Below are 15,511 nucleotides of genomic sequence, written 5' to 3'. Positions count from 1 at the left end.
CTATGGGGGCGTTTGGCGGAAAATAGCACTAGCTATATAGTGCTAGCAAGTGAAATGGCGTCCTTTAAGCGGTCGAAAAGATGTATGGAAAACGTCACTTTGGAAGTTTAACAAATGTGTCCCAGCCGAAAACATGCTAAAGTTTTCGGCGGTTGCCATGGCAATAGCCATTTTGGTAGCAAATTCTAACAATGCTAATTATCGGCTGAACGCAGCTTATGTAGTGTCAATCAAAACTGTCAATGTCAAAAAATGATGTGGGAAACCACCACAATCCATATCTGTGGNTATGTGGGAAACCACAGTGGGAAACACAAATAATTGGAAATTTGGAATTTTGTAGTTTGTTATCACAGTTGTAATTATTGATTATTTTCTTCTTGATTTAAACGAAATAATTGTAAGCAATCATGGATACTGTTGTTAAAAGTATGTTGGAAGAGGAACCAGAAGAGGAGAAAAAGGTAAACTGATTTTCTTAGAGACTTACGTAGGTATTTACATTAGAACCTTATTATTAATAGAAGTGTTCCGATTACGACACAAAAGATAGGGATTTAAGTTTAATATAGATGACTGATGGACTGAGTTTCTTCTGCCACTTCTTCTCAGCTACAACCCTCAAATTGTCCCGAAGTGGTGGTTATATTTTGAGACGTGTAGAAGGCCTACTTGTAAAAAAATGTAATGACTTTTTATAACTTGTTTCCATTTTTCTATTTCGTCCTGTTTGGATTTTCTATCTCTTACCAAACTCCTCAGATGACACTTGCTTGTGTTGTGCTGTAAATCTGATAGTAGTAGGTAAAAAAGATTTAATTAAAGTAATCTTTGTAAATAATAAAAATAAAATAAGTAATAAAATTGACATCACAACATCGCCTTAAATTATCGCTAGCCCTATTCCAAACACACTGTATATGTTTAATTTTTTTTTTTTATTAAGAGCTGCAAAACAACTACTATGTGCCAAGTAGGACATCAACATCTACACATGAGACGACATCTTCATATATTTTTTATTATTTTCAGGGTTTAATGTTTATGGGACGAGATTTGTCGAAGATACCATGCTTCCGGGAAAGTTTCCTTTATGGCATTGCATCAGGAGTAGGCGTTGGATTAGCGGCTTTTCTCAAGACTTCAAAGCCTATGATGTCTCAACATATTGGGTTCGGAACATTCACTGTATCTACTCTAGTCTATTGGGCATACTGTAGGTACCAGTGGTCCAGACAAAGATTTGACGCACAGTTGCTACAAGAAGCTTTGAAAGACAAAATAAAGTATGAAGGGACTGTTATTGAGAAGGAATTAGAATCAAAAGGTGTTTTAAAGTCAGCGTAGGCATTTTCTTTATATGTAGTTCATATTGAGCCAAGTATAATTTTGCTTACTTTGTAACAACTAAAGTTTGGCAAAATTGAATATTTATTTATGTACTTATCCCATACTAAATAAGCATTTAGACATGATGCAATGAAGTTATGATTATGATATAAAGAAAAATCTTGACTTTCCTGATAGATTACTCTTGTAGGCAAATTGCCATGTTAATGTTCAGTGTTGCCTGGGACTTCTACATTTATTTAATTATAGACTGGATTATGTAAGTACTGTAAATTGTGTATCTATTGTAGTTATAGTAAAATAAATATTAAATCATTGAATTAGAATATTTTGAGTTTTATTCATATTTGTTTACATCGGATTTAAAATATTATTATTATGTATACCCATTTACCTAACACCCTGTATATTTTAGTTCCTCCACATAATGCGGTTGTTGTTTCAGGTTTTAAATTCCCACTTCTCATCTAATCCTCAATCTTAAGAATCTTAAGTTCTTTACTAACAGGTAGGTAATTTTGTTTTATTTTTCTTTATACAGTGTGAGTCACGTTAAGGTGTACATATGAAAAGAGATGAAACTAGACCTATTCTTATCGACAAAAAAGAGGTCAAAATTTTTTTGAGATTTTTTTAATTTTTTTATATAATTTTTTTTCTTTCAATTACTTATTGTAAAGAAAACGTAATAACTTTTAAACTAAGCGGTATATCCGGATAAAATAAAAACAGTAATAATGCTAAATAACAGGCGATACTAAAAAAATACATAAAATACACAAAAAAGGTTAACAAATAATAAAAAATGAGACTTTTTGAAAAAAAAAAATGCTTTTAAATTCGTGTTTTTTTGGTTATTTGATAAATTTCTCCAATAAATGCCCCTATAACCGGTGATTTTTATTACTTTGTATTATTCTCTATCTTATTACCTTCGTAAAACCAAAAATCGCATATCTCTATCCCTATCACAACGTTTGCAATGATCGTTTGAACAAAGGACTGCCACAACATTATTCACGATGATGAACATGATACAGATCCAACACGTAGAGGCCGTTTGAAGCGCAAAATAATCGACAAAAGTGAAAGTGGTGCACATGCTAGATCTAGTCTCTGACTATGTTATTATTATTACAGTAACTTAATCGATTTACGTAAAGAAAGGTACGAAATGAAGCCTTTTTCTTCCTCGGTCATAAGCTGTGTGGACCGCACGATGAAATTGCAAACTTCCGCTCACAGTGTCTGACCATCTCGTCGGTGCCCTGCCCCGAGCACGTCTGCCTTCCATTTTTCCCAAGATAATTTGTTTCTCCAGACGATGCCTTGGAGACCGCATAACGTGTCCAAAGACAGAGGGTACGCTTTAGGCATATACCTACTTAGTGGAGAGTACTGGAGAGCCGCGTGGTGATGTTGAGCTCTTTTAATATGGACTCGTTGGTTCGCACGCATGGCAGTCCAAGGAATGTGGAGTAATCCACATATTATCTCAAACGAATCGATCTTACTGCTATCGAGGCTTCTCAGGCTCGCAAGTTTCAGCACCGTATATAAATATGGAGATTACCAGGGCTGGGACCATTTTTTTTTCGTCAGGAAAATACATAGATTTGTAGGTAGGTATACCCACCAGCCGCGGGGGCAGTAAGTGGGTTATGTGGGGTTCTCCCTGCCAGAAGGGCAGGGCCTATCCGCTAAAAACGTGACGTTGATAGCCATATGAGTCGGCATTCGGCTCGCTTAGTGAGCAGCCCCAAACCACAGATAATACATATAATACTAGCCCAAACCAAGGAAGGCGTTATTCCTCCTGCGAGGCTGCGAGCTGCATGCTATACCGGCTCTTCGAAAAAAGGAGCCAACTCAGATTTCAGACTCAGCCTTTAAATGGGTATTATATCTTTCTTTCATTTTTTTTAATACAGGAATTAAAAATAATTGTGATAAAGTTAATATTGTTAAATAGAGCTTATAAAATAATGGCAACACTTTGCATATTCACCACCGGAGATCCTTAATGCTCCATTTCCGACGATTTTCGGCTCATAGTAAGAGAGCGAAACACTACTTTGATTCAGATTAAAGTGCGGTAGGTAGGTACCTACAAATACAGCAATGTATGTATGTAGGTAAGTACCATACATACATTGCTGTATTTGTAACAACAGCAAGAAAATATCACGATTTACATACTTACTTAATAATATGTAATATTAACCCTTTTCTTGGCATTGTGCATTTAAAGATACGTTGACCAAAACAAAAATATGGGCGAGAAACCAAAAACTATTTTTAATTGTTTTTTTAATATAACATTAGCCCAAATACTACAGATTGTGTTACACATTATAGAATCGCTACAGGCTGCACAGATTTATCAGTAGTATAGAAAATGTCAGACCATTGACAGGCGTCTACGCACCGGCTGATAATTTTAATTATTTTCGGTGTTTTTTTTAAAGAATATTGGTGATTATTTGTAGTAATATGGATAGTAAATAAAGGTTTCTTGATGATAGTGCTGTTTTTTCATCCCAAAACTTGTATAATTATTCTTGTACGATGCGGATTGTCCGAATGTATCTCTAAATGCACACTGTCAGATACGTAATAATTTACTTTCAATTTTGAATGTATCTTTAAAGACACATTGCCAGGTGCTCGTTGACTTTATTTTATGATTTTTTTCATAGATTTTATCGCACAAAAAAGGGATCATGTTATTAGTTAGTAATATTTAAAGCTGTAAATTATATGCCGATATGAGTTTTAATTCATGTAATAAAGAATGTCGTTTTTTGGACAACTTTGTGCTGCAGCAACAAAATCAGGCGCGCAAAATGCTAGTTCTGGTTCCAAAATCTGGAACCAGTTCGAAAGTTAGTGGCGGTGACACTTCAGCTGATGAATTAGAAGCCGCACTTAGCTCCTGATTCTCTTGGGTGGTTATCTTCCTACTCCAAACAACCCAGATCACCCCCAAAAAGCGAGCAGCCTATCCAGGCTGCTGCATGCTTCTGGTTATAAAGCTGGTGATTGAAGAATTTCAGCCAGTTCGACTGCTGCATAGTTTCCCAGAGAGTTCCAGAGATCCATTTCAGCTATCTTGCGTTTCCACTGTAAGTTGGGTATCAAATTATCTTCAATCGAAGACGTAAACACAGTTCGGTACCAGTTGGCGTCAATACCCCTCGTATTTTTTTAATGCTCTTGCAGAATTCCTATGTGTCCTATCTACATTTGCTTCTACTGGATGGTAAGAGGGGTGTGAGGTTCAGGAGGTACTCCAACGACGCTGATGGAGTGGTTCTCATACATCCAAATGCAGCTATACTTGCAAGGCGTTACAGACTTTGAAGTGGGTTTTTTACTTTGTTTTCAGTTTTTTGTAAAAGATACTTATTTTTTATTTCTCAAATAAGGAATAGCTTAAGGTTTTGTAGTAATTTTCATTTAAATAACTAATTTTTACTAAGAAATAAACCATTTTTTAAATTACTACAAAGCTGGCAATGTGCACTTAAAGATACATACTATATTTCCAAAACTACATACCTAAGATTTTTTTTAGTATTTTTTACATGATTTTTATTCTTCCTAAATCCAATATTTATAGTCTAAATCACAAATATTAACCAAAACCGTCTTTGCCAAGTATAGGGTTAAAATAAAAACAGCGATAAGGAAGGTACAAATGAAAGCCATAGGCACAATATTTTGTGCCATAGGTTTACGCTTTAGGATACGCTACTGCGTAGGTATATCGATATCAATAGTTACTTAACTGGTTTTCTGATAGGAAACCTTTATGTAAATAGGTAAGTTAAAGTAGGTCCCTAAACAAGCGCAAGCTAAATTATGCGCGCAAAAATTGCGGGCCTTATTTTTACTTCGGCATTTCAATTATGTCATCTTCTAATCACGCATTTATACTAGCTATTCGGTAGTTTCTGAGCCACTGCCGTAGTCGATCGGGGACAGCCGTCTCGACCGCACATACCGCACGGTGTCTCGTTACATTACGCAAGTAAATTTGCGGAAGCTGCAGCTTTCGACCGACGAACCTATGGAAGAACTAGAGAGCCTTGTGCCACACGATGCAAAGCGGGAGTTGGTGTTTTTCGTCAACGGGAAAAAGGTACGATATCGTGGGAACCTTGAGTATTAAACAGCATTCTTTATTACAGTGTTACCTATTGTTTTAACGAACCTAACTGATAGAGGCCAAAAGTATAAACACGCACTCTATCTAATTTAATGTTGATAATTTTTGCGGATATAAGAATCATTGCGGTTTTAAGATCACATTTTTTGTGCTCTGTTCTTAAAATAATTTTTTTCTCAAGAGAAAGTAGAGTAAGTTTTGTATGTAACGTATTTTGTAGCAATTCGTGTATTTATAGGTACCTACCAAAACAAAATCAACGATATTTTTATTTATTTTATTTTGTTGTTGAATTTATTTTCTGCATCGGCTTCTAATAATAAACATCTGCAAAGTTTATACTTGCCGACCTCTAAATAATGTATTATAGTTGCATTTACTTTGGTGCCTACAAAGACCACTCATTACCAGTAAACCACCACATGTTGTAGGTGTCTACCCATAGAGTTATTAACCTCTATGTGCCTACCACATGTGTGATATGAGACCTATTTGTGGTCTTCTCATTAGCGACATACTTACCTTATACATAGACTTACCACCAAGTTAGCAGCACAATGTACCCACACATAGGTACTTACATAGCTCGTGAATCATTCTGAAAAAGCGTCGTGGTAAAAACGGTGTCTTTTTTTATCCCCAACGGGAAAGCTCTTGGCCTGTATGTATCTCATCTGATGGTGAAAGGTGGAAGCCAGCTTCACCCAGAATCCACAACTACAGAGGAACTGGCTATCTTACCTCTAACTGCCGTAACATAACATTACTTTGTTCCCTGAATTAGGGAATTCCCCCAATTACATAATAGACTTAGTTGTCCCTAAACTCTTACATAGTAACACTTATAATAAGCAAACGGAATAATATTTATAAAAATTCTTCATTACTACAAAAACTCTATTATTTAAGCTATCTAAAAAACCAAGTACCAACATTGTGGCGCCAAAAATGAGAGCAATACGAACAGTGGCGGGGCAAGACCTAAATTTNATTTCTAATGGTTATATAAATATTTTCACATATTGTTAGAATTAACAAATCAAAATATTATGTTAGACACATTTTTTCTTATGAATATTTTAGGTAAGTAATATCGTCAATTTCACATAATTATTTTATTCGTAATTTTTATTATCGTTTTTAAATTTATTAAACCCTTAATCATTATTAAAATATCCTAACTGCATGCATAAAACCTTATCCCGAAATAGGGGACATGAGTTCACGAACTTAGAAACAGAGCAAAATTTTGTCACGAAACAGGATCCAAACAAGAGGTCCGCAGAACAATGAATATAAAAAAAAGTTCAAACTATATAACTATAAATTATGTATTAACTTACTGTCAAAAGACCAAAGTTTAGCATACAAAAGCTTTCATACTGATATCATGCTTGGTTATTTTTAAATAAAATGTTAAAGTCGTAAGAGCCTTAATATACCGAAGTAGGGGGCACTTACCTTATTTACTTTTTTTTCCAAAAATATTCTAGATGACTTACCCACTTAGGTATTAGCAATCGTTTACGTAAAGTAAATGGAGTTTATTAATGTAAACAAAGCATAGCATTGACTGTTTTTGTTGCTGGTATTCTTGTACTGTGGTCCTAAGTAAGTGTAGTTGCAGATTGCAGAACAGGTCTTACGATTTTCCTAACCTTTTCAGATCAAGGTTTTTGATGAACGTGTTTATGCAGAAACTACTAGGTACCTAGCTATTTTATCAACAATAATTTAAATACGGCTTGCGACTTCTGGCACAGTCAGTAATAGTGGTACGCGAACCATGATTACCAATGCGACGAGATTTTAATGATATTTATCTCAAATTCCAGGTCGTGGAGCCACACCCTGACCCGGAGGCGACTCTGCTGTGGTACCTGAGGAAGAAACTCCTCCTCACTGGAACCAAGTATGGCTGCGGCGAGGGCGGGTGCGGCGCCTGCACTGTTATGGTGTCCCAGTACTTGCCGCGTGAAAGAAGAATCAAGTATCCTTTTAACAATACTTTTCAACCTTATGTAGAGGCTCTTGGTCTGCATCTCCCCTGATAGAAAGTGATGATGAGGCCGAAGGTGGAAGCGAACTGTTAGTAGAATTAGTTAAGTTGTTGGTGGTATAGAATTACATACGACCATTTTCACATTATCTTCTACAATTAAATTGTCTATTAAGTATTATTAAGTATCCAATATATTCAAGCTTAGATTTTAGCTTATGAGTGAATGTGAATGTTTTTATTCATCCACTCGACTATCATTAAAAAAAAAAATTAAATATGTAGGTAGTAGGTAAAATCACAAAATATTATGTAACATGTAAGTAGTACCTACCTAATCTATGACGTCACATCAAAGAGCATCTCACGCTCACCTTATAACGACTAATTGCCGTGTAATTAATAGTTTTTTAATATACCTACCCATTAATGTATAATATGCAAAGTCTGCATAATCTAAACACTTAAACGAAATTATGCGCATTGCATACGTTATGTTATGTTACTTACATGTTATTCTAGTGTTACAAATCTAGTTAGAGCCATGTAGGAGTAAATAAGTTTTTAAACAGTGAATTAATTACAAAAACTATAAAACTGTTATTAAAAAAGAAATATTTCGATATTCCTCAACGATCATTCCAGACACATAGCTGTAAACGCATGTTTGACCCCGGTGTGCGCGATGTATGGTTTGGCGGTAACCACAGTGGAAGGTATCGGATCGACACAAGATCGCTTACATCCGGTCCAAGAGAGATTAGCCAAAGCACACGGCTCACAGTGTGGCTTTTGCACGCCAGGAATCGTAATGTCCATGTACGCATTGCTCAGGAACAAAGACAAAATTGATTATGAAGATATGGATGCAGCTTTACAAGGCAACCTTTGCCGATGCACCGGCTACCGGCCTATTATCGAAGGATTCAAAACGTTTACAGAAGGATGGGAAAGAAATTATGCACCAAACATGAAATCTCCTTGCATGATGGGCGATGAATGCTGTCGAGTTAAAGGTGCTGAAACAACTAGTGAAAACGATAAGTTATTTAACAAATCAACGTTTGTGCCATATGACCCAAGTCAAGAACCAATATTTCCGCCTGAACTTAAACTTTATGAAAGTTACAATAAAGATTATCTATATTTTAAGGGTGAAAACGTTACATGGATTAGACCAACAAAGCTAGATCAACTTTTGAAGATAAAAAATAAATATGATCACAGCAAAATCGTCGTTGGTAACACAGAGATAGGTGTAGAAGTTAAATTTAAGAAGAAAATATATCCCATACTCTTATCACCGGTCAATATAGAAGAATTAAATTTCTGTAGACTCAACGACGATGGAATTGAAGTTGGCGCTGCGTATTCTTTATCAGACCTGCAAATATTTTTGAAAAACAATTTGACGAAATTAGCAAGCAAAGGAAAAGTTTACGAAACTATTATAGAGATGCTGCACTGGTTTGCAGGCAATCAGGTTCGCAACGTGGCTTCACTTGTGGGTAATATTATAACAGCCAGCCCAATATCTGATTTGAATCCAATTTTAATGGCATGTTCTGCCACTGTTAACATTTCTAGTTCTAAAGGACAAAGGAAGGTGGTAATCGATGAAAATTTCTTTAGAGGTTACCGAAAAACGGCGGTTAATGACAATGAAGTGGTGACGTCAGCTGAGATCCCATTCAGTAAAAATCACCAGTTTTGTAAGGCTTATAAACAAGCTAGGCGAAAAGATGACGATATTTCAATAGTAACGGCCGCATTCAATGTAACGTTTGAAGATAATTGTCAAGACGTAGTTTCAGAAGCACGATTGTGTTATGGTGGAATGGGGCCAATGACGATACTAGCTAAACATACATCTAATTTAATTAAAGGTCTTAAATGGGATGATAAATTATTGGAGGTGGTTTACGATTCATTGACAAAAGAAATGGAATTAGGAATATCAGTTCCTGGAGGAATGGCCGACTATCGCAAGTCTTTGTGCCTTAGTTTATTTTACAGGTATTACTTATTTGTGTCACAAAATCTAAATAAACCCAACGGTTACAAAATAAGTCACAACAACAATCACATAAGTGGTGCTAGTGAAATCCCTATTCTGCCAGCTAGCAGTTCACAATACTTTGAGATCAAAGAAAGCATATCGTTGTCTGATTCTGTAGGAAAGCCCATACCACACGCGTCAGCTTTTAAACAAGTAACCGGGGAAGCAATTTATTGTGACGACATTCCAAGTGTTGACGGTGAACTATATTTGAGTTTAGTTTTTAGCACAGAAGCACATGCCCGAATTAAATCTATAGATGCCACTAAAGCGTTATCTCTGCCTGGTGTAGAAGCATTTCTCTCTGCGGCTGATTTAGACGATGAATGCAATAAACTAGGCCCTATACTCAAAGATGAAGAAATATTTTCTAAGGAAGTCGTAACTAGTCGAGCTTGTGTCATTGGTGCTATAGTTGCTAAGACGGAAAAGATAGCAAGACGAGCAAAAGAGTTAGTCACTGTTGTATATGAACAACTAGAACCAGTTATTGTCAGTATAGAAGATGCTATAAAGCATAATTCATTTTATACTGATCACCCACGCGTGTTAAAGAAGGGAGATGTGAAGAATGTATTGGATAGTCATAGCAACGTCATAAAAGGCGAAGTCAGAACTGGAGCACAGGAACATTTTTATCTAGAAACAATATCTGCTTATGCCACGAGGAGAGAAGATGAACTTGAAATTATTTCCACTACACAAAATCCTGCTGAAATTGCGGTTAGTAGATCCATATATTATTATTCTGGCACTAACTAAAATTGCTTAAAAGGGATATGGTGTTGAAATGTGTGATGTTAGTAAAATATTATTTTTGCAGCAATATGTATCTAAGGCTCTACGCATACCCAATCACAAAATTGTATCGAAAGTGAAACGCATCGGAGGTGGATTCGGAGGGAAGGAGACAAGAGCTTCAGTATTAGCTGTTCCTGTGGCCATCGCGGCTCATAAGCTGAAGAGGCCTATCAGGGCAGTGTTAGACAGAGATGAAGATATGCAGGTCACTGGCTATCGACACCCCTGTCTGATAAAGTATGAGGCCGCGTTTGAGGACGATGGGAAGATAAGAGCAGCTGTTTTCGATATTTACGTCAATGCTGGATACTCCATGGATATATCGTGTTCTGTAAGTTTCAGTCTATCTTTAGTCAATACTTATAAGTTATAATCTTATGAATGTACCAAAATCGAGCCATTTATTAAAAATAAGTATAGATAAATATTATAACAATAAAGGAAAATAACAATATTGGGATGATGACTGGGTAATTAAATCGAAATTCTATTTAGTCCGTCAGACAGATAAGAAAAAATAATGGACACGTATTTTAATTGTTTTTTCTTAATCGAACAATTACAATATTATATTGAGTTGAAATGTCGCGTGAAGTCACTTCTAAGTAAAAAATCTACATAGGCGTGACGTAACGCGCCATTTCAACTCGATGTAGCACTGTTATTATTTAATTAAGTATGAAAGAAAATATAAAATAAGAGTCTAATATTTTCTAATTACCTGTCTGACGGATAATAGTAATAATAATTGAAATTTTGTCATCTAGTCTATATCTGGAAGACCTATCTACTGATTTCATTCTAAGAATCCTATGGTGATTGATTGAAATTATGTATAATTAATTAAAACGCTATATTTTTCAGATGGTTGAAAGAGCAATAACACACGTAGACAACTGTTACTACATTCCAAACGTTGAAGCAAGAGGCTACCTGTGCAAGACTAATATGCCCACTAACACTGCATTTAGAGGATTTGGAGCGCCTAAGGCGATGTTAGCAGCTGAGTGCATGATCAGAGATGTAGCATCAGCCTTAAACAAGAGCTATGAAGACGTGTTGACTGTTAATCTCTACAAAGAAGGCGACCTCACGCCCTACAATCAGACTTTAACTTACTGCACCATACCAAGGTGCTGGAAGGAATGTATCGCACTATCTCAGTATTGGGAAAGAAAAAAGGAAGTAGAAGAATTTAATCGGTACGCATTTGATCTTTACTTTATATTGTGTAACTTATATTAAAATTTGAATATAAAATCTACTTACCTATGTAATTCTTTTTTGTAAATTCCAGCTCACACAGGTGGAAAAAGAAGGGCATCGCTATGGTTCCTACGAAATACGGTATCTCATTCCAATCAGATGTTCTGAATCAAGGAGGAGCATTGCTACTGGTGTATAACGATGGCTCAGTTCTGCTATCGATTGGAGGCATTGAAATGGGACAAGGGCTGTTCACAAAGATGATCCAAGTGGCGTCCAGAGCTTTAAACGTGGATGTTGATAAAATACATATCAGTGAAATGTCTACGGATAAAGTGCCGAATAGTTCTCCCACTGCCGCAAGTATCAGTTCAGATCTCTATGGTATGGCGGTGATAAACGCTTGTAATGTATTGAACGAAAGATTAAAACCATACAAAGATGTAAATCCTACAGGGAAATGGGAAGATTGGGTTTCAGCAGCGTATGTGGACAGGGTGCATCTTTCGGCAACAGGATTTTACGCGGCACCTAAGATAGAATTTGATCCAAAAACTAGCTCTGGCACTCTATTTGAGTACTTCACGTACGGCGTTGCTTGCTCGGAGGTGATCATCGATTGTCTGACTGGTGATCACCAGGTGTTGAGAACTGACATAGTGATGGATGTGGGTGAAAGTCTGAACCCGGCTATTGATATAGGTCAGATTGAAGGGGCTTTTATGCAAGGATACGGATTCTGCACCATGGAAGAAATGGTATTCTCGCCAAAAGGAGAGGCCTTATCTAGAGGGCCTGGTGCTTATAAGATACCCGGATTCTCGGATATACCAAAAGTATTTAATGTGTCCCTACTTAAGGGAGCACCAAACCCTAGAGCAGTTTATTCTTCCAAGGTGCGTATCGATTAAAATACAATACGTTAATGATATAAGCTAACATAAAACAACATCAAATTAAGCCCATAAATACCCGACTGCGCCAGAAGGAGGGTTATGTTTAGAATATTTATATTTATGTTATAAGTAGAATTTTCATGTAATTATGAAATATTTATTAAGAGCTTAGACTCAAAATAATGGTGTTTGCATAAAAATGTCGATAATCAAAATGACGTTACAAAATTTTGTACTTAATATTCTCCAAAAATTCCGATCTTATTGAACGTCCAGTTTTTTTTTGTTCTGGATTCAGCCATTATCTTCGTCTAACTAGACGACCCGGGTTCGATTCCCGGCCGTGCAGAAATTGAAATGATGAATTTTAATTTCAGTGACGGGCCTGGATGTTACTATGTATGTATTTACAAAAAAAAGTATTTGAGTAATCCGTTGTCTAGTACCCATAGTACAAGCTTTGCTTAGTTTAAAATGTTCAAGGATATTTATTTAGATAACTTTACTCTTTTATGCTACAGAGCGACATTCGTAATAACAATACCATCAAAGATTACCATCAAAGGGCAGTCAGTTGCATAATTTTACGCAAAATTGTTTGGCGCATGTGCATTGCTTTCTTTTCTTTCATCTATGGATGGGAATATAAATTACTAGCTTTCCGCCCGCGGCTTCGCCCGCGTGGAATTTTGTCTGTCACAGAAAAACTTTATCGCGCGCGTCCCTGTTTCAAAAACCGGGATAAAAACTATCCTATGTTCTTTCCCGGGACTCAAACTATCTCTATGCCAAATTTCATCAAAATCGGTTGCGAGGTTTAAGCGGGAAAGCGTAACAGACAGACAGACAGACAGACAGACAGACAGACAGACAGACAGAGTTACTTTCGCATTTATAATATTAGTTGGGATTGCTTACGCAGCAAATTATACTCTTTAGACTCGTTTCATTGCTTTATGTTAATGACGAAATCAATCACAAACAGCCCATCCATCGCATTAACTATGGATCTGTCTTTATCTCCAGTCTCTATGTCCAGACAGATTATAACACTTCACAATACACTTAACACTCCCACAGTAAGGATCGGAAACGTGATCTTTTTATGTTCAATTCTATTCATCAATTCATAAAACTACGACATACATGCGCTACATAATCTATGTAACTATAGCATTGGCATATAGCTAATAGCCATAGCGCTATTTTAGTTCCGTGGTGCAAATCATATTTTTGTTTGTAAGTTTTAGTTATTGTCATTTGTTTCATTTATAAAGGAGCTAAGTAAGTTGATATAATATGTAGTTAACAATATTCTGATCCTCCATTTTTCTCATTAAATTCAGTGAGCGTTTCAATTCAGTAGTAAGCCCAGGACTAGTCAACCTTCTAGTTGATTTATCAATCTCAAGATCGACTACCTATAGGTATCTTACTCAATTTCCTTATATCGAGATTAAGTCTACGTATCGTTGAAATAGATATTTATTTTCAGGCTGTCGGAGAACCGCCACTGTTCCTGGCTGTGTCTGTATTCTTCGCCATCAAGGAGGCCATAGAATCATCTCGCTTGGAAGCAGGAGTGCCCGAGCACTTCACTCTAAACCTGCCCGCGACTTGCGAGCGAATTAGAATGGCCTGCGAGGATCGGATTACGCAACAGGTACGGTTACCACTTTTAATTGTGCAGCCATCTGACCGTGAGGGACAATTGGATAAACGTATCTAGTTGTCCTCGGTGGCGAGCAATGGCGCGGAGCGGGACATGTATCGACATCAGTCAGGACAGGATTATACATTTTTCTTTTTTTTTATCCACAACGAGGAAGCTCTTGGCCTGTATCTCACCTGATGGTAAGTTTTTTGTTACAAATGGCAGTTATTACCACACCACTACAAAAGACACCGTTTACGCGTTTGGACTCTAGCTACCAGTTCCAGCTACCCATTCCCGTTTTTTCTCTCGCTCTCATCAAATGGTGATTCTTTGCGATAGAACGGGCGGGACAACATGACCGGAAACGGGTACCTGGAACTGTGGTCGATAGTACACACAATAGTATAAAATAGATGCTTTGTCACTTATTGTCAAGTTTATTTAATAATGCTTGTCCTTAAAAAGTGATTTTATGAATAAGGAACTTAAAAAAAATGAAATGAACAATGGCGATGTAACATTCGCGTGTCATTTCAATTAGCAATCTTTCAATTGACCAATTATACTGATTAATGACTGATCTAAATACGCGGTGGGTTTGTAGCAGTATGGAACATTAAATTCTTTGAATGCTCTATAAAGTTGATAACCTTGTACATGCTTATCTGACCCAGTGACTGAAATGAAATAATAATAATATGTCGATAGATGATGCCAGATTAATGTATTTTGAGGTGTTTACCAAAATATAATCTACATATTTAAAAAAAATAAATTGTATTAATGATCGGTATAAGTATTTTTTATAACCTACCTACCTACTTAATTTAATTTTTTTCTTGCCTTTGAACATGTTTTTCAATGTTCTACGTTTTTGTTTTAGGTCAAACCTTCAATAAAGCAAGATGGACAGCCATGGAACGTAATTCCTTAGTGTTAAATATTTTTTATACAGTTAATTTATTTTTGAATTCTTATAACTATCCCTATATCGATATTAAAAATTGATTTTCGTAGTAACATTTACTACTTCATCTGATCCAATACGCATTTGTGTTAAGTAGAAAACTACTAATTAGATTTATTAAGTTATCTTATCATTATGGTTAATACATATCTACATGCATACGTACTTACATGTATCATTTATTGTTAAAAATCTTTTATCTATTGTTGATTTGATATGAACAAGCATGTTTATGAAACACTTATTAATATAAATAACACTTATACAAATCAATGCATTTTTATTCATATNAGATTTTTATGGAATGACCCAGGTATATGTCACCGTAAAATTGTGAATTCCGCCAGATTATAATCTGACGTATTTAAATTACAACCTAACCTAACCCACTGTTAGTTTACAATC

At 36.0% G+C, this 15,511-nt stretch overlaps 2 protein-coding genes across 2 annotated transcripts; both read left to right on the top strand.

Moving 5' to 3' along the window:
• The first annotated feature begins 288 nt into the window (after positions 1-288).
• On the top strand, positions 289-1,676 carry l(3)87Df (cytochrome c oxidase assembly factor COX20 lethal (3) 87Df). The gene is made up of 2 exons (XM_028306249.1): positions 289-464; positions 1,033-1,676. Exons 1-2 carry the CDS (start codon positions 411-413, stop codon positions 1,345-1,347), a joined length of 369 nt encoding a protein of 122 aa, XP_028162050.1. The 5' UTR covers positions 289-410; the 3' UTR covers positions 1,348-1,676.
• A 3,506-nt stretch (positions 1,677-5,182) lies between these two features.
• Positions 5,183-15,360, top strand: Xdh2 (xanthine dehydrogenase 2). The gene is made up of 8 exons (XM_028306238.1): positions 5,183-5,494; positions 7,357-7,511; positions 8,166-10,302; positions 10,403-10,711; positions 11,245-11,582; positions 11,678-12,482; positions 13,978-14,145; positions 15,023-15,360. The coding sequence occupies exons 1-8, from the start codon at positions 5,423-5,425 to the stop codon at positions 15,071-15,073; spliced, it is 4,035 nt and encodes a 1,344-aa protein (XP_028162039.1). The 5' UTR covers positions 5,183-5,422; the 3' UTR covers positions 15,074-15,360.
• The last annotated feature ends 151 nt before the right edge of the window (positions 15,361-15,511 follow it).

The sequence above is a fragment of the Ostrinia furnacalis genome, unplaced genomic scaffold, assembly GCF_004193835.3.
Source record: "Ostrinia furnacalis isolate ACB-3 unplaced genomic scaffold, ASM419383v2 OfSCF1911, whole genome shotgun sequence".
Lineage (NCBI taxonomy): Eukaryota > Metazoa > Arthropoda > Insecta > Lepidoptera > Crambidae > Ostrinia > Ostrinia furnacalis.
Note: the sequence above shows the minus strand (reverse complement) of the source record. Positions and strands in the feature narration are given on the sequence as shown.